General features: G+C 40.1%; 1 protein-coding gene across 10 annotated transcripts in view; it reads right to left on the bottom strand.

Annotated features, from left to right (window-relative positions):
* PTPRK (protein tyrosine phosphatase receptor type K) overlaps positions 1–19340 on the bottom strand; it is a 415551-nt gene that overhangs the window by 160813 nt on the left and 235398 nt on the right. For all 10 annotated transcript variants that reach the window (XM_087774463.1, XM_087774462.1, XM_087774464.1 and 7 more), the window contains exon 7: positions 10535–10828. In XM_087774463.1, the coding sequence (XP_087630589.1) occupies positions 10535–10828 (294 nt within the window). The remainder of the gene's footprint in view (positions 1–10534; positions 10829–19340) is intronic.

The raw sequence follows: 19340 nt of genomic DNA, 5'->3' as shown, positions 1-19340 counted from the left end.
CTGACTTGTCAAAGGTGACAAAACAACCACAAACAGAAAGTAAGTTTTCAGCGCTATCCTTGAAGGTCGTTACTTTATGGAAATATGGTGCAATTGAACTAGTTTACTTATTTGTAATCATCTAAGCTGCTACATGTTGTAAACTGTGAATGCTGCACATCGTATTCCCACTGAGTGCCTGTGCTCTGGCATTTCAGCCTAGTCGAGTTCATTTTGCAGAGAAAAGAAGGTACATTGTTGAATATACTCTCACCAGTCCCTCACACTGAGCATAATTCTCTAAAATAAAGGTAATAAACTGCAAGATGTGTGCTTATGGTACTGTAAGTATCTGAAACGTTTAATTATCTGAATGATAATTAAGCATGTTGCCATTTCCAAGAGTAATGAAATCGCTTTCAGCGATTAATAATGACCTGGAAAACAAACTTCATAAAATGAGATAGCTTTAAAACGTAGTATGAAATGAAAAATACTAGTATACATATTAAATGGTATGCTGTTTATGTAGTGGCGTTAGAGATGTGAAACAAGGAAAATAAACTTCAACCACATGAGAAATCATTGCCTAAAATCACATCTGCATCTCTAAAACCAGTATTAATTCTGGTCACGTCGCACCTCCTTAACAACAAGATTTTGTTTCCAGATTTTAAGTTTCTCTCAGAATTCTTTTATTTTGGTTTCCTAATCCTCCTGACAGTAACCTCTTGTACAACACCATACTCTTAATTCTGTAGAACAGAATGCTACAGAGATTTGGGGAGGGGTTGGGGAGATGGGGATAAAGGGCTTGGGTCAGAAGGAAAGTAAGTTGGCAAACAGTTTCAAATATGCACCTTCAAAAACTTTAAAGCATTCTCCAATACTAAGGAAAGGGTGAGAAATTTTGCTCTGATGTATACAGCTAAGGACTACAGGAGCTCTTTTAGTTACAGCGCCCAAGTGACAGCCCTAATAGTGCACGTCGTGTCAGCCCATGCCTAGTGCCTGAGCCCCGCTGTACATACGGACTACTCCGGGGTTATTACACCACAGTTGGCCTACCTGAAACACAGATTAGCAGCACTCAACTCAAACCACTGTAAATTAGTAACCCAGTTCTTTTTTGGAGTGAGTTTTTCCTACCATTTTCATAATCTTTTGCAATTTGCCAGCTTTATTGTAGTTACATTTTCTTTATAAATTACATGGAACTGTTCCTGATAGGACCCAAATAGAAATGTTTATTCAATTGATCCTTAAAAACGGGTTTAGATATATCAGCCATTTCTTCTCCATTTGAGTTGATTTTATTCTGGTTTCTTAATCAGAATGTTTTATATCAAATTAAATGCATTAGAGAAGAACAATATAGCCTTTATTAACCAAATCTGTAATCTAATTTAAAAAAATCAAGTTATTCTGACAAGATCAGTATTCCATAAACCTGTTGACTCTCTCTAATTATATTACTTTCTTAATTCCTCATTAATCAACCCTTGTATCGGCTGTTCCATTATTCTGTTTAGAATTAAAGTCAAGATGACAAGCTTTTAATTAATTGGGTGATCCTGGTCCTTCATGTCAGTATTGTTAATGTTTGTTTTCAGGTCATCTGGAACTTTCCAGGACTGCTCCAGATTTTCATTTTTTTTTGAAACAGCAAACAAAACCAGGTAACATTAAGAGTTTTGACAAGCCGTTTTAGGATTCTGGATCGACTGATCACCTGAGGAGTAACTTGATGTCAGCTGCTGCTTAGTATGCTCCTCAATTTGTTGTTATAATGGGAACTATTTCATTATCATACTATACAAAAGCATCACCTGGTCCATTCCCCCTCTCAGCACCAACAGGAGGATTTCCTGAGAAAGAAAATGAAGAAAGTGAAATTCACTCAGTTCTGCCTCACACAGTCTAGGTTCAAATTAGGAGGAAGGACTTATGCTGCCCACTTTTAAAATGAAACAGAGTTGAAAAAAATAAAAAAAAGCAAACAAGAATTAAATGAAAAACAAAGATTCATCTAGCAGAATAAAGCCCAGAGAATCAATGTTGATAAGAACCAGGGCTTTTGGGAAGCCTGTCCTTGGGAGGATGTTAATCTGAACTTTATCCAGATCTCACACTAGCATGAATGACATGAAATTTCTCTGTAATGGCTTTGGAGGACAAAGACATATGGGGGAGAGAGAAAGAATAATGAATGCATCTGGGAAATCTCACCAACATCGCCCTCCCCCAGCACACGCTGCTGGCACTGCTTTCCTCTTCCACCCTTCCACATCACCACCCCTGCCACTCACAGCCCTCCCTACCTACTCCATGCTACTCCGCCAATAGTGCCAAAATAACAGTGAAAAATTAGTGTGCTTCCAAAACTGTGCATTTAAGTGCTGCAATGACCAGAGCAACTTTCAACACCTTATTAAAATTTTCCCTGCTTAATTTTTAGTACAGGGATAAATGAAAGTACAATAAAAGCTAGTCCTATAAAAGTTTGTTTTATTTAGGTGCATACCAATTCTCAAACACTATAAAAGTAATATTACACTCCTAAACAGTTGAGAGACCTTAATTATGAAAGCAAACTAAATTAAAGTATCAAGCACACTAACGAATCCTATTAAAAAAATATGTATTTCAGTTGAAATTAAAAATAGAAGTCACAGTTCAAAAAAAACCTCCAGTTTTCTGAAAAGGTAAGATTATCTCAACCTGCAGTCATGTTCTTCAGAAAAGAACACAGACCAAAAATCTGTGAATATCAGTCCCCAAACTCTGGAGAAGCTATAATCAGGCTCTGAGTTATCTGGCCCGGGTGCACCCATAGCATTTTCAAGTGCCGCAATATGAATTATTGCGCACATCCATTCTTTTACAACTGGAATGGGCGCCGTGGATTAATGTACTGCAATACATTTTCTTGCCACAGACAGTGCTCCTCTCGGAAGTGTGATCTATTGGCTAGATACACACACTTCGGATAAATCATGACGGTTTCAGTGCTGCGGCACGCTCTGCTCTGGGAAAAGCTGCCAAACAAGCCGAGGCGCGACAGGAGATGGAGGAATCGCTTGTGAGGCAGGGGAGCTCTGGCTGGGGTTGGCAGCTGCTCCTTTTCCTCCCTCAGCCCCCATCACACAGCTGAAGTGGTACCCTGACCTAGTGTCCTTCGCCAGAGAGCAAGCCACTAACTTCAACTGAAGGACTTCCCTCAACTCGGTGGATTTTGCACTGAAGCCCAGACTGGCCAGCATGTTAGGTGCCAATGACCATAATCACATCTTGCTGTAGGTAACTCGTCCCGCCCCACCCACCGGTAGGGACTTCAGGAAGAAGGCAAAGGAAGAGGTCACTGCACACAACAGAGGCTTTGAAAAGTGGGCGGCCACGCTAGAGGTACCCACCTACCTAGGTCTGCTACCCTAACCCCAAGTGAAGAGCATCAGTGTGATTAAATAGCCACAGCGTGATTTACTGCTGAATATGACCCTATACAATAAAGAACTAGCCATGAACAAAGTTTATCCCAAAAACAAAGCATGGGAGAATTTAGGAAACCCACGTCTCATTGGATAACACGGCACTTGCAATGTCGCAGGAAGAAAGTTTCCAGTTAGTATAGAGGGAACTCGCAGCTGCAAATACCAAAAAAATGATACTAAGCAAGGCTGAATACAGCAAACAAAAAAAGTTGAAAACTAATTTAGGGGAGGTCAGTGTCTGAATTTGCAGTTTACTGCCAATTCAACTGAGTCATCAGCATTGTGCTCCTTTGAAAAAGAGGATACCATGCTTAATTTACACAATCTGACAAGAACTTGGCTAGGCAGTCTGCCTGGTCTCCTGCTAGGTAACTCAGCTGCGCTACGGTCCTTTCTTATGGATATAAGCATCATTAAGATTCTATATGTGGTATGGGTATCTGAACAGTGGCAAGCAGCACAATAAGCAGAGGATGGTCACATATGCCAGCCGATGGTCCAAATCGGATAGCTCTTCTACAGGATGCTCTCTCCATAACAATTCTAGAATTCAGTCCTAAAGGGAATATGATTAAGTTCCTTAGTCCAGACTTCCTCCATTGTTTAAATACTGGGTTTTCTTCATATCATAGCCAACTGGTAAACCTATATGGAACAAGAGACCGGTGCATTTGGTATCTGCTAGCGAGATCTTAAATGTTTCCAATTACTACCTGGCCCAAAGCCCAGAAACAGTCATGAGTGCCAAACACATTTGTAAAAACAACATCAACTTATAAATATTGGTGTAACGTGGGCCCTTCTGCAATGACAAATGCAAAATAATTTTTAAAAGTATCACATTCATTTAGTTTCAAGTTGTTCATCTTTAGTTTACTCTAACAAAGTGTTCAACTTGAAAACAACAAAAACATGAGTAATAAAAACATGTAATTTAAGCACTCAAAATGTACGTAAGCTCCTCTTTAAGCTATATTGTAAGTCTCTAATGATATCTACTTTGAGGGGAAAAAGGTAAAGATTCTCTTTGAAACATTAAGATAACTGCTTTGCTGTAAAGGTAAATATTTCCTCTCTGTCCGCTTTTTGTAAAAAATTTGAGTGATTGAAAATTACACATTTATCTGTACCTTTATTAGCTTTCAAAGATTTAAATAATAATTTAAGATGTACTACTGCAAGAGACACAAAGGAAGAGCACAGCTTACCCATTCAGTGCTATATTTTCCAGAACCCTCCTGTGATGCTGACTGTACCCAATTTTACAAGCCCACTGCCTCACATACCAACATCCTCAATTCTTACGTACAGCACACAGCAAAGTCTATAAATCAAGCTCCCCTCCTTGAACCCTCCACCTCCACTCTGCAAGTGTAAAAGGCAAACAACACCGACCGAAGTCGCACTGCATGCATTGCACATCGGCACGAGCAGATTCTCTACTGCACCGTCTCTTTCACCCCACTCATTTTAAAAATCAGATTTTTAAATTTTTATCTAACCAGAACAACATTTTATTTCTCCAGATGGCCATGCACGGCCACTTTCTCAATGGCAACGTCACCAGGGTCCCTCTGTTAAAAATCCCAAGAAAATGAACAAAAACCTTAAGCTTGCTCCCCCCAAATGTTTCCCAATGTTTTGCCTTTTTTTTTATTTTTATTTTACTAGAGGGGAATTCAGCAGCATCCTGTATTCTGTGTACATTGTTTGCAAAATTAATAAATGCGCAAATTGTAAACAAACATTCTGCGCTTGAAAAAGGCAGGCAAAAAGTAGCCCAGCTCCCAAACCTTCAATTGCAGGCGATCATACGCCAGCGCTGCACCGCTGAACCAGCATCTCTGCTATTGTGCCTTAAGGCTGATTGTTACTGATAGCTAGGTCTCTGTGACGGATAATGATTTTGAACAGCATAATAATAATAATAAAAATAATAATAATATCATCAATACATATTGTTCCATTCTCAGCTCTGATAAAGCTATAAAGCTTCCCCTCTCCCTTACTCATTTTATTATCAAAAGCAAATAATACGGGCAACAGTTTACTAATATCAAGTCATTTGGGGGAAGGAGAAAAAAAAAAAAAAAAGAAAAAAGAAAACACCCAGGACTTTTTCCTCCAACTGCTCTACAATTCTTCATGCTTTACGGAAAAATCACACTCTTGCACTGAACTTCAGTAAAGTAGGAGCGAGCAATTCCACTGTGTACATATATTAAGCTCTGGACAGGTTGAACTATTGACCTCCTTTGCCACTAAAATATCAGTTAATCATAAAACTGAGCTGTGAGCCGTTACTCAGAAGCAGCAGCCAATGAAAGAGAATAACTTCTAACTTACAGTTGATAAAGCAGGCTAAGTGGACAATTTTAGATTACCACATATTTTCTACACCCCCCAAAAGGAAAGGCAGTCACAACACAGAGGATACCCTCCAGAAGGACATACGCCCCAAAGCCACAGGAAACAGCCTTAAGGATTACTTCTGATTAAAGTGCTATCCTCTGCCTTTGATTTTGGTTTTAAAATGCTTGAGAAGTGAATAATTTGAGCAATGACATTGGGCAAGAGGTATAGTTGTACTGAAATAAAGCCCAGGTGCCCTGCGAGGATCGATGGGGAGGAAGGAGCCTCCAGCATCAGCAGCTTGAAATGATTTGTGCCTAACCACACGCAGCCGGGAACACGACGCCGTGCTCAGCACCAACTTCAGCTGCGCTTAGAAATGGAAATAGAAAGCATACATCTGGCTATTAAGGAGGATAGCGACAAAAAATAATATGTTTTGCTTCACGTGTTTTTGTCTTGCTTCAGCCGTTTAAAAACACTGAGTGGCTTCATGTATTTGACTGCTCAGCACTATCTTTAGTTGCAGACTGATAACACAACATGCAAGTTTTCTAGCAAAATGCCGTCACTCAGCTTCAGTGCAGGACAGATTACCTGGGAAATGCCGAGTAGACGAACAGGCTGGTGGAGGACTTTTAAATAGCAGAAGAATTATCTCTTAATTAGAAAACAATTTTGTTTAGCATTAGCAGAAACATTTACTAAACGAGTCACCAGACACTGGTTTTGCTATGAGGAAGACGGAAAATGATCTAAATACCTAATAATAAAAGAGCATGTCTGATACCAAGATAAGTACAACCATTGCTCAAATTGTTCAGAAGTAGGATATATCTCCAGCAAAGCACAGGCTAACTGATCAATAGTATGTTATTAAGAAGTGTCATGAAATTATAAATACTGAATGAATTACAGAAAAAAAATCATTTTCAATCTTCATTTGAAAATAATGCTAATATTTGCTTATATATTAAATAAACAGAAAGCAGAATACTAACCTATTCTTATTGATGTGTCAGTGAGTTTGCTATCGCTGCTACTTGGAATGTAAACATTAAAAACTCATCAGATCAACATTCGCTAATGTGTGCTTTTTAATCCGTACAGAGAGCAGTCAAACTTCATGCTGAAAATTCATTTATTTCCTGCCACTCCATTTGATGCTGAGCAGATAATCAATTATAACTTGTTTCAGAATTTGAACTAATATGTACAAAAGTTATGGAAAGACAAAACTGACAAAGAACATCGACAGAAAAGAGAGTATCTGTCTGAAAAATAAGTGATCTTGTCAGAAACAAGAATTAGGAATAATTGAAGAATCTCCAGAAAGAAGATATTGTTGCAGAGATGTCATCTAATATAGCACAGTAAATCACCTGCCAGTCACTCGTACAGTATCAGCAGCAGCAGAGACTGCAGGGTAAGCGATTCCATTATTAGCTTTACCTTTTCTTACAAATCCTCTCTTCGGAAGAAACTAATTTTTATGTTTATAGTTTGCCTTTTACGAGCAAAATATATAAAAAAAAATATATATATATCTATATCTATATTGACTTGTGCTTGCAGTTATCTTACAGAAGCCTCGGGAGAACACTGCGGAAAAGGAAGGTCTGTCTGCATTTTGCAGACAGGCGAGGAGGCAGCAGGGTGACTTACCGCTCAACCCGGTGCCGTCCCTGACTCATCCCTGATGCTGGGCACAATCCTTCAGTCTCCACAAACCCTTGCTGACTCACCCTTTTCTAACTGAAACTGCTTAACAGTAAGACTTATTCACCTTCACTTTCATGGAATAAGAAGAATCAGTCTTATTGCAAGGTAAACAACTTGAAATTTCATTATTATTAAAATAGTATTGTCATCGAAGTTCAGATTTTTTTTTCAACTACTTTTTGATCTGCTTCATTTCATAGTGGATTAAACTGAGTTAAAAATTTGTCTCAAGCCAGACTAGATTTTGGTGTCTTATACGTGAGTGTTAAGTTAAAAATAAATTAAAAATAAAATCACACTCACAATAAAATTGTTTCCCCTAACTGGCTTCTAAAAATATGTCACATAAATCATGACTTCCTTTCTTCTCCTTTCTCATTAAAAAGCTTTAGTCTGTCACACACTGTGTAAATGAAATTATATTTTTTCAAGCACTAGGAAAAAGAACCCGAACTGATGCGTTATGACCTGGAGAAGTGGTCTGTGCAGTGGGTGAGCAATCGGCTGGCGGGCCGCACCCAAAGTGTTGTGGTAAATGGCTCTTTTTCAAACTGGCAACCCATCACAAGTGGGGTCCCCCAGGGATCGATATTGGGCCCAACGCTATTCAATATCTTCATAAGCGATCTGGACAACGGGATCAAGTGTGGCCTGATGACACCAAATTGAGTGGGGAAGCAGACACTCTGGAAGGGAGAGCCACCCTGCAGGAAGATCTGGATAGGCTGGAAGAGTGGGCTAACAAGAACCTTATGAAGTTTAACAAAGACAAGTGTAAGGTCTTGCACCTGGGAAAACATAATCCAGGAGTGCAGCTCAGACTGGGATCCACCTGGTTAGAGAGCAGCTCCGTGGAAAGGGACCTAGGGGTCCTGGTGGACAGGAAGCTCAACATGGGTGACCAGTGTGCTGCTGCAGCCAAGAAGGCCAATAGGATGCTGGGTTGCATCAAAAAGGGCATCACTAGCAGAGATGAAGTCATTATTCCTCTCTACTCGGCACTTATCAGACCACACCTGGAATACTGTGTACAGTTCTGGTCCCCGTTATACAAAAAAGATGTGGACAGGCTGGAGGGGGTCCAGAGAAGGGCCACCAAGATGATCAAGGGTCTGGGAAGCCTGCCGTATGAGGACAGGCTGAGGGAGCTGGGTTTGTTCAGCCTCGGGAAAAGGAGGCTTAGAGGTAATCTCATCACCATGTACCAGTACTTAAAGGGGAGCTACAAAGAAGATGGAGACTCCCTTTTTACAAGGAGTCGCATGGTGAGGACAAGGGGTAACGGGTACAAGTTACTCCCAGGGAGATTCTGATTGGACACGAGAGGTAAATTTTTCACAATGAGAACAGTCAACCATTGGAATAATCTCCCCAGGGAAGTGGTTGACTCTGCTACGCTGAACACCTTTAAGACTCAGCTGGACATGGTGCTGGGCCATCTCATCTAGATTGTGCTAGAAAGGTTGTACCAGATGATCCTCGAGGTCCCTTCCAACCTGGTATTCTATGATTCTATGAACATTTGGGATTTGTTAGTCTTGGCTCAGTCTCTTTAAAATAGAAGCTCTTTTCAAATTCCTACTTTTTCAGAACAATGCCTAAACCAATTCAGTACAATAAATCAATGCTTTAACCTTACTTAGATCTCAACGACTGTCATCTCAACCAAGATGGACACACATATATTTTTACTTCACAGGAAAGACAGACTAAATTATAAATAAGATCACAAATTCCAAAAAATGCCTTCAGTTTAGTCTTGCTCCAGCTGTGTGCCTCAGCTTCCGACACTACTATGGCCAATTTCAAAAATACTGTCTGATTTTCCGGGATTCATACCTGCTGACCTAGTCCATTTGAAGTTCTGGGTTGTGATCCAGACGCTGACCCTCTTCCTTAAGTAAATGAATGAGTGGGCATCCATGCTTAGATGAGAACTTGAATAGCTGTCCCACTGAAGTTTGTCACCAACTTGTGAAAAAAGTATTTCATTTATATTTCCATTTTACATATGCATACATATACATAAGCATGGAAATCTGTAAATGCAGCACTTCTTTCTTACTGTTCTAGTGCAGCTTTGAATAGATGGTTATCAGCACTCTTTGCTAAATCTAATATATTGCAAACTTTAAAATACTGTAAGTCAGGCCCTAAAAATCCTGAGACTAGGGAAAAAAACTCCACAATTTAATTTCCACTTATTTGCCTCCCAGTCTGATGTTCAAATCTATACTTCTTCTCCTCTGCAACTATGAGACGTAGGCATTATCTTTCTTCTTATGAAAGCGGAAATTAAAATAACTTTAAATAGCTGCAGAAGGAACAGCATATAACCCAAGTTGCAAGTGCTTAATCTTCTTGGTGCTGGCCATGCAGGGGCACTCAAAAAAAAATAATAAAAAAAAAAAAAACAGAAGCAGACTGCAAGATTTGCAGCAAATGGGTTTGGTGGTGGTAAGTCAAAAATGGAGAAAAGAAAACACACTATTAATATTTGCTATTGTATTTTAGGAGTTGTCGGAGATCCTGGAGCCATGCAGATCTGCTTGGAAAAAAATTACCCCAAAATACACTACATTTTTTGTAAAATTCTATTTCTTAAACGGATTCTTTTTCCATGCAAGTACCTTTATGCGCAAGTTTACTTAAAGCGCAAGTGAAAACACGAAGGTGAAAAAAGAGGTCTGTCCTTTCTAGAAATGATAATGTCTCCTTCTTTGCATGAGGAGAAGTGTTTTCTTAGCTTTCTAACATCCATTCTCCTAACCTACCCTCCCAGGGTTAGCAAACAGCAACCTAGACAGTGAATGGGCAAAGCAGGGAACACAGCAAATCCTTACTGGCCTGGACACCTGGGGATCCTGTGGGTGCCAAGGGAACCTTTAAGTCCTGCTACAAGTTAATTAGAGCCAACAAGCCTGCCAACCAATTAAATCATTAAATAAATAGTTTTGTTTGGTTGTTCATTTTTCCAAAGCAGCACTCACCTGCACATTTGGTCCTGGTGATGAGCGGTGGTCCTGGCTGTCCAGTCCCACCTTCGCCCGGTCTGGTGAGCAGGACCCGAATCTCATATTCAGTGTCAGGGTCCAAGTGCCAGAGCTTGTAAGTTGGTGCGTTGACAGCATGGGTTTCGGTCCAGGTCCCAGATGTCATTCGGTACTCCACTTCTTTCAGGATAATGGGTCCGTCCCCAATAATTGAGTTGGCGTTCAGCTGAATGAGCAAGTACGTAGGCCCAACACCCAGCAGCTGCGGTGGTGCTATCGGCCGAGGTGGCTCTGTAGGGGAGACAAAAAAAAAAAACCCCAGTGATAAAACAAAAACTGGAAAACCCATTAAGGAGAGGGCTCTTTCCACAGAAAGTTGTCAGGTTTTGGTCAGCAAAGATTTCAGAACTCGAAAGCAAAATCAAACTGACATCAATGAAGAAATGCTGAGAAGAATTTCAGCTGATGGAAGCAAGCGGTGCACCACTGGCATATGCCCAATACTATTTTTTTCCATTTAAAAATCTTAGCTAGGGACCACAAAATCCTATCTGATTTATAGATTGCTACTTCTTAACATTTTTTTCTGAAAAAAACCTGGATTCATAGCCATTTATATAATTTACTATGGCAATAACTTGAGATTTTCAGAGATACAACTTATTTTCTTTTATTGACAGAGGCCATATATGTACTTTCCTTAAAGAAAGTTACAATAGTTGATACACTAGCCCTGCACAGAATATTCTTAAAAATGAGTATCACTGCAGTTCCTTTGAAACCCACCAGATGCAGTTAGGGTAAAAGATATAGATGCCTATTACAGGCATTCAGACTACTCCGAACTGAGCAAAACTGCCAGAAGAATGACAAAATAAAGATGTATAGCAATAACATATAATGTAATTTTATTCTCCAGTAACTTACTACTGATTTAGAAACTCAAGCAATAGGATGTACATTGCCTTTTGCCTTCCTCTGTTCTCATCAGCTCCCGCCTAAATGTTTGAACACAGCTGCAAAGTGAAAAGGTAACAACGGACCAAGCAGGGAGATGAGGTCCCCCTTACCCTGAGAAATGTTTACATAGAGAAGTAGCACATTGCCTCGGCGTGATTTATTTTAAGAAACAAATCACAAGCAACATGTACTTTTCTAATGAAATGAATCCGCTGATAAACACGGAAGGTTCATTTTCATTCCAGATGGCTCATATTTCAACTAATTTGTTTCAGTTAATTAGGCAACAATGCTAAATTCAACACACACAGGGGTTTTGCACAGCAGCGATGCAGAACTAACAACATGGCAACTCCGAGCAGGTAGAGGGATCTCATGGCCAGTACATTAAAAAATAACATTAACCCCAGACCATAAGATTTCCCTAAAGGGGGGGGGGCCTTCTCATCATCGCTCACCCCACCGCTTTGCATAAGAGAAGCTAAGACGCAGAAGCACTGCACATATTCAGCCTCCTGGGAATGACCCGTGTCACGGACAGAGCCCGTGGAGGGGACTGGTGATGGAGGGGCTCGCAGAGGGCCTCCAGACCTGCTTTGACATCCTACCCTCCCTGCATGGTGAAGTTTGGCTAACAACTCCCTGGTTTTTTACATCCAGCAGTAAAGGTTCCCCTCCAGATACCAGAGCTGGCTCCCAACAGTGTATTTACCAGCTCTGTAAGCAACCAAGTTTCTCATATTTTGGTACGAAAGGATTTCTTGCAGACTATTTCTAAATTAGCTGTGTCTCAAGCCACTCTGTAGACCAGGGAACCTGTGCAAGTGCACCAGTGGCTGCAAGTGGAGCTCATTTTCTTCTCCCGGAGTGAAAAGGTGAACGCTCCAAAGTGTTCCCCTTTCTGCTTTGGGATATACAAAGCTCTAGAAAGTATCTCAATTAATAATTAACATGTTTTACCCTGTTTTGGCAAGAAATGTGCATATGAACTAATGTAGATCCCTACCTGAATCAAACCTCAGAAATGCAGCTGGGCTTAATGAGGGCAGTTTATTTGCTGCAGAATTAACACATTAAATGTCAAACTAATGAATTCTAAGGTCAGTGTATATTACAGCAGAAAACATAAACGTTGATGAGCATGATACTCTACCAAGTCCAAGTTACAAACCTCTAAAACATAAGGCTGTGTTTAGAAGTACACACTTTGATTAAGAGCATGATTATCACAAATAAAACCTCACATTAATGAGACTAATATACCATTGCATATTAAATTTTTATGTTAAGAGGTAAAGCGTATTCTTATATTAGCATATGCATTTTGTTTTTAAGCTCTTGAGGACTATTTTTTATTTATAAAGTCTCTCCCAGTTCCAATAAATTATGCATGAATTTTAATCAGTTAGCAAATGAACAAGTAATTGTTCTGCAGCATTATTAATATTCTTCATAATACAATATACTATCAGAACCAGAGGTGAGGTGCAACCAGAAATCCCAAAAGTACACTAAGTATCAACTGAAGCATGCAATCCCAATATACCAGGATAAACTTTTCTGATGTTGCCCAATTAACTTTCTATTAATTATTCTCATTCATAACCAGATCCATCAACTATTCCCCAATTATAATTTCAAATCACATAAGTTCCTTTTACACAGCAACCCAAAACTTTTATGGTTTAAAAACTGCCATTCATAACTAAAAGACAGAACAAAACCGTTATTAATGTTCTGGTTGCCATTCCCGTAGCAAATATCACACATATCAACAATACTCCTCTTTCGGTGGATTTTTAAAAACAATAAACAATTCACATCCTTCAAGGAAGTGATGTTGCTGGCTTTTCACTCGAGCAATCTGGGTACATCCAGTAGTAAAGAACACTGCTTTGCACTGTCCTGAGAAGTAAGTCTCTCAAAAATGAAGAACCTCTTCTAGGAGGTGCAGGGGGGAAGGGGAAAAAATAAGAAAGAAAAAAAAAAAAGGGAAAACAGAGAAAAAAGAGGGGAGAAGGGGCGGGGGGGGGGGGATTCATGAGAGGGAACACCAAAGAAAATCACCTTCTCAGAAGTTTGGCCTGGTTTATAAACAATATAAAAACTCAGCCTCAGTCAATCCAAGTGACAGCTTGAGATCTCAGAGGTTGGATCAGAGGCAGCCTTGCAGGAGGCTGAGGCTCACCAGTTACCCATCATGGCAGCCTCCGTCCTGCCTGGCCCTGCGGGGGCACTCTGGATGCAAATGGCCACTACGGCAAATGCACTTTGTGGATTCCAGTCACCCACACCCGCAACCAGGTCAGGCAGCATGGTGACCTCCCTCCGTTCCCCCGCTGCCCTGGTCACCGCAACCAAACCAAGGAACTGTACTGTTCATTTATGTCAAAAAACCCCCCACCCCCCTCAATTATTATGAGCAGATGTGGCTAAGGCACACAGTATTCCTAGCAAGCAATTTTCATTGAGCACGGTTCCCCTTTTTTCGGCCGTGAAGCCTCTGTGAATAGCCATAAATGTTCTAAACAATGTTTTATGAAAAAATATTTCAACTCATGGATGGTTTATTAACTCATCAGTAGAGCCACGGTTCCAATAGGTATTGAAAACACACGTGCTAAACAGTTTGAACAAAGACCCTGCACGGTGAGTTCCATTTCTTCCTTTGCTAAGCACAAACTTTAGAATTCCTTTTCCAGTGTGACTAGTTTAATTACTGACTCATTTTCTGACTATATTTTTTAGCCACTGCTTAAAGGTATTAGATCTGATGAAATCCCTTCCAGTACACGTGGCCAGTAACATCTCTGAACGACTCATATAAAAAGAGCACTTGCACATCTGCAAGACATTAAAGAAACGAAAGCATTTTCATGCATAGCATTTTGCAGTATTTGACCAGTTCTGGTTTTGACATAAAATGCCCACAGCTAAATTAATCAAAAATTAAGACTGACATTTCATCAGTACAAAGTTCCCATTCTGCTGAGCTACTAGCAGTACATTATGCTCACATCAGTATGTATATGACATTATATATTAAATGTACTGTGATGTTTAGGCATCGATGACTAGAATAAGCATGCAGCATCAACCCCAGCTATAAGTCTTCCTACAGTTAAGCAGTTGTGTCATATTCTTAATATTAAATATTGTATGCAAATAATTATGTATTCATTGACAGAAAAAAACAACCAGAAAAGGTCACTAGTGCTATTACTACAGTAACTAGTATGCATAGAATTTCCTATATTCCCAAGTAACATATGCATACTATGTTGCTTAATACTATTTACCCAGCCTGGGTGACAATAGCCCTACCATGTTGCCCTCCAAGACTAAACAACAACTAAATTTAAAATAAAGGAAGGGAGTTTCATTAGTATCTTAGTGGTAATCATATATCGTTAATGATCAGTTCAAAGCCGGGGTGGGGGAATCAAACCAAACCAGAATCCTACAAGTTGGTCCACTTTGGAGGAAAAACTGATACTGGACACATGTATGATAAAATCTTATTTATTTACATGAAGTCATGTTTTGCTGAGCATAACATGTACCAGTCACAGGAGACTGTTGCCTTGCTCACAGCAGAAGGGTTTGGGGAGGTGGGGAGAAGGCGGCTGGTCACCACACAGCCTGACCATGGAAGATAGGTTCATGCCTTCATTCTTGCCACTCTCCATCCCATCCCTGCTTCGTACGGAGCCCTCCACACATTAATACCCTGCGAACTCCCTCTGCTCACGCATGCAGCGTGCCTTCCCTCTGATGACGGCATGTTCGGTCTTCTCTGTCACATACCTTACACAAAGCTATACAGTTGGTATGCTAATGGTATCAACAGTTTAACCATAAAAAGCGTAACTTTTACAAGTATAACGAATTATTCACTTATTAAAAGAAGCCCAACATCAGCCTCACCCCTCCGGAAAGTTAAATCAGTATGTCTTAATTATACCATAAACTGTCAAGAAAGCAGGTAAATCAAAAGAATACAAATTTCCTTTAAAATTTTTCATAACTCAGAGAAATAAACAAACAAACAAATAAATCCACATAAATAGAGCTAATACTGGATGTTCCAGGGAGTACAGTGGAGATGCTTCCACAAATGACTCCAGATTGACTCAGCTCCCACCTAGATCAAACTAATTTCATCTTCTAAGGAAATTTCTTGCAAAGCTGTTTGAGAAACATCTGCACATTTCTTGCAAGTACTCTGGGTTTCTAGTTGAGGTTCAGTGCCTGACCCGCACCAGCTATGTATAGTTAGAGCACGATCTTTGCCATATATAGCCCCCTGGGACCAGCGACCCTCGGAAGTGCAGTCTGAGACACCCAAGGTTTCTCGAAGGAGCCAGGGCATACAGGCCAAGTGGAAAATCCCTGCTTGCCAGGAGCTGGCCCCGTGCAGAAGCGCTGGTGCCTCTGCACTGGGCTCCAGATTGCACACAGAGATGTTGTGGCAAAGCTGCATCAGAAGACCCACGGCACAGAGCCAGAAGAGCGTGGGGAAGCGGGCTGCCGATCCCATGCAACAGCTATACTGTTTCAGCACTCTTCAGGTACTGGAAGATTACACATGGCTTTAGGGATTCACACGTTTTAAAAAGTACTGAAAAACTGAAGAACCAGGAACGTTTGTTTTAAAGTTGGAGGAAAATGTATGAGATTTATCAGGAAGAATCATGGCAGTCGAGTACTTGCAGGGAAACAAAATTCTCGGTCTTAAAAGCTGGTGAATCCAATGGAAAAGAAAGAATTAACAAGAAGCAGTGACTGAAAGCTTAAATTAAAAAAAGGTATTAAGCCACAAATTTAACAGCAACAACAGTAACTGAAGAACAATAACTGCTAATACTGTAGGGAATTCTGCATTCTCTGAGTGTTTTTAGTCAAGGCTGGATGTCTTCTTATAAATTATATGTTAGGGGAAAAAATATAAAATGGTAACAATATGTAAGGCTCCGAAGAAGTACAACTGAAAGAAATTATGCTGTTGTGAAGGTGGTCACAAAATGAGCTATGAGAAGTTTGAGGATAAAAACAAACCACAGAGACTTTCAGCACAAATACTGGGTTTCTTTTATTTTTTGAAAAATCATTCCACATGTGGCACATCTTTAATATTAACTAGAAATATTTTCATTCAGCTCTCCAAAATGGTTAGGAAGGACTGCTCTACTAGGGAAAAAAAAAAAAAAAAATCAGAATTTAAGACAAAAAGGTTTATTTTGGACTTGTGCCTGCCTGAAAGGACACCTGGCTGTCTTCTACACTGACAGCAGCCTGACAAGACCTGTTGCCCTCAGCGCCAACAAAAGCTGTACTAACACAAACAGGAGGCTTTGCCAAGCAAGGGGAGAAGCATTACAGAAAGCAGTACTTGCCTGATGAGAAATTCTTCTATGCAGTTAAAAAAGCAAGTTAACGCAGGGGATTGAGGGATCCCAAGCTGAAAGCACAGATCTGACTAACAGCAGAGGTATCATGAACCTTAGAGTCACAGAAAGCCTCTGCAGTTTACATTTAGATTTCCAATGAGATCTCAAGTTTTCACTTTCTCTGCATGACAGACTACACTCACAGCTCAGTCTGTCACCCTATACATGCCAACTCTAGTGAGTAGTTAGGGCCTTAATGGTTTTGTTGTATAACAGACAGAAGACAAATAAAAAACCCAAAAGCCTATGCATCAACGAGATTGCCGAACACAGTGAGGACAGTTCATTAATGGGAGTTGAGTACTCTACTGGGCTTCTGAAAAGGAAGAAGGAAAAAAAAAAAAAAAAGAAGAAAAAAGCTGTCACTCTTCTATTTTATTTTTCTGCATTATTAAGAACACACCTCTAGACATACATTGCTCTGAGACCTTCTAACCACTAGCCAAGACTTCACGTGGGAAGTCCAATAAACAAAAATTACATCGGGACAATCTTAACTAACCAATTCAAAGATGCAGACAAACACACATCCTTAAGTAGAGAAATGTTGTTGTTATGGGCTCAGCTCACGGGATTCTTGCTTGCACACCATATAGTGGTACTTGATTTTCTCACCTGGGCAGCCCACCTTATTCTTGTGGCAAAGGAGGAGAGTAAGTGTGAGCTTATTCTCAGCCAGATATACAATGCATCAGCTACAGAGATTACTCCTGCCCAAAAGACATCACGCACCCGAAAAATCTCAGAATAAAGGGGCAGGTGCACAAGCAAGTCTTCGATTGCTGTAGGGTTGCCCATGGAAAAGGGAGGGGTTGGAGTGAGAGCCAGCTGCCACAACAGCCTTTACTGTTCCCAGCTGGCTCCCAGCCTCTTTTTAACTCAAGGGTTACACTTCTATCTACCACCTTCCTACCCCTGCCCCCAGGTTGGGTAGGTTATACTGGTTACACACCACCAGCTAGGCATGAGCCACCACTGCCCAACCCATGCTAGGTCCTGTGTCTCACCTCAACAGATACCCAGGCACGGTGGCAGTCAAAACAGGCTTCAGCAGGCTCGACTGCAGGCAGCACACGTTGCACAGGCTGGAGGAGGGCACACTTGCTTAAACCAGCAGTAACACTCAAGACACAGAGACCTCAGAGGAGTTTTAGAATCACCTCCTCTACTCCAAGACCAAACGCTGGTTATATATTCATACAATAAAAACCCCACCAGCTGCAAGCCCTTTGGAGTTCTCACAAGCCTTGGCCATTCTTCAGGTTTACTTAATATTTCCCTAAGCCATTCCTTGGCTTCTCTATTTGGTCATAAATTCATTTCTCGTTTTTGCAAGAAATTTTTTGGTTTGTTTTCTCCAATGGTCAAAAACTTCTCTCTACTCATCAAGTTTAACTCATTTTAACAGATGCTTTATTTTTCTACATTGTTGGTTTTTCTCTGATAGAAAAGTTTCTATTGCTCCCACCTTTGTCTTCTGCAGACAGCTTGGAGAAAGCATTTTTTCCTGTCATACAAATTAACATCTACCCCCAAAAGTATACTGAAGAGAAGGAAGCAAAAACCTTGTGAACGCATAACTGACTTTAAAATATTACACCATGTAAAGATTTCACGTAGAAAATCATGTAGAAAGCGGTAGGTTTTTTACAGTTAAGTGGTCCAAATAGCCATTAGCCTCCCTTTACATTTTTTTAAAAAACAATCAAAAGCTGATTCAGACTTATCTCAGCTGTTGTCCTGCGACCATAAGTAATGGTGGCTGCATGGAGAAACTTGAACAGTGTGTGATCTAGTACTCCACTAGAAAGCTTTTTCTCCAGCTTTTTTTTTTTTTTTTCCTTTTAATGATTCTTATGCAGACTTAATTCCTGTGACTCTAGAAACATTCTCTCTGTGACTTTAAAATACAATTTATCACAAATGTTCAGTATCTGGCACTAGTTGCCAGTCCTGAGGTTGAGACATAATACCTACAAAATGTTACGTTTTAATTAAGAGAGTTAGTTGTCTGGAACAAAAGAATTCATTCAAAGCAATGGCTTAGTGACCACGTCGTATCAAGTGATTTATCTAACTCACTTCAGAGAGTTTGCAAGACCATGTTCCTTGTCTTTTATTACTCGGAATGGAAAAACTGAAAGAAACTATTTTAAACAAACATTCAAAATAAATAACTATAACACAGTGAGGTTCAGGTTATTACCTAGAGAATCAGTTACTGGAGAAAAAACAGCAACAAACAGAAATGGCAAATTAAACAGCAAGCTCACGGTGCTGGCTTAGGTAGGATACTGACATATTTCACCATAATATCATCTCTATTTTTGGGTCTGCAAACAGGGATGCTATGTCACCAGCTTACCTCAAACTACTAATTTATCTTTGAGCAC

The sequence above is a fragment of the Nipponia nippon genome, unplaced genomic scaffold (assembly GCF_047370975.1).
Source record: "Nipponia nippon isolate SJK-2023a ecotype South Korea unplaced genomic scaffold, ASM4737097v1 scaffold_4, whole genome shotgun sequence".
NCBI classification, from domain to species: domain Eukaryota; kingdom Metazoa; phylum Chordata; class Aves; order Pelecaniformes; family Threskiornithidae; genus Nipponia; species Nipponia nippon.
Note: the sequence above shows the minus strand (reverse complement) of the source record. Positions and strands in the feature narration are given on the sequence as shown.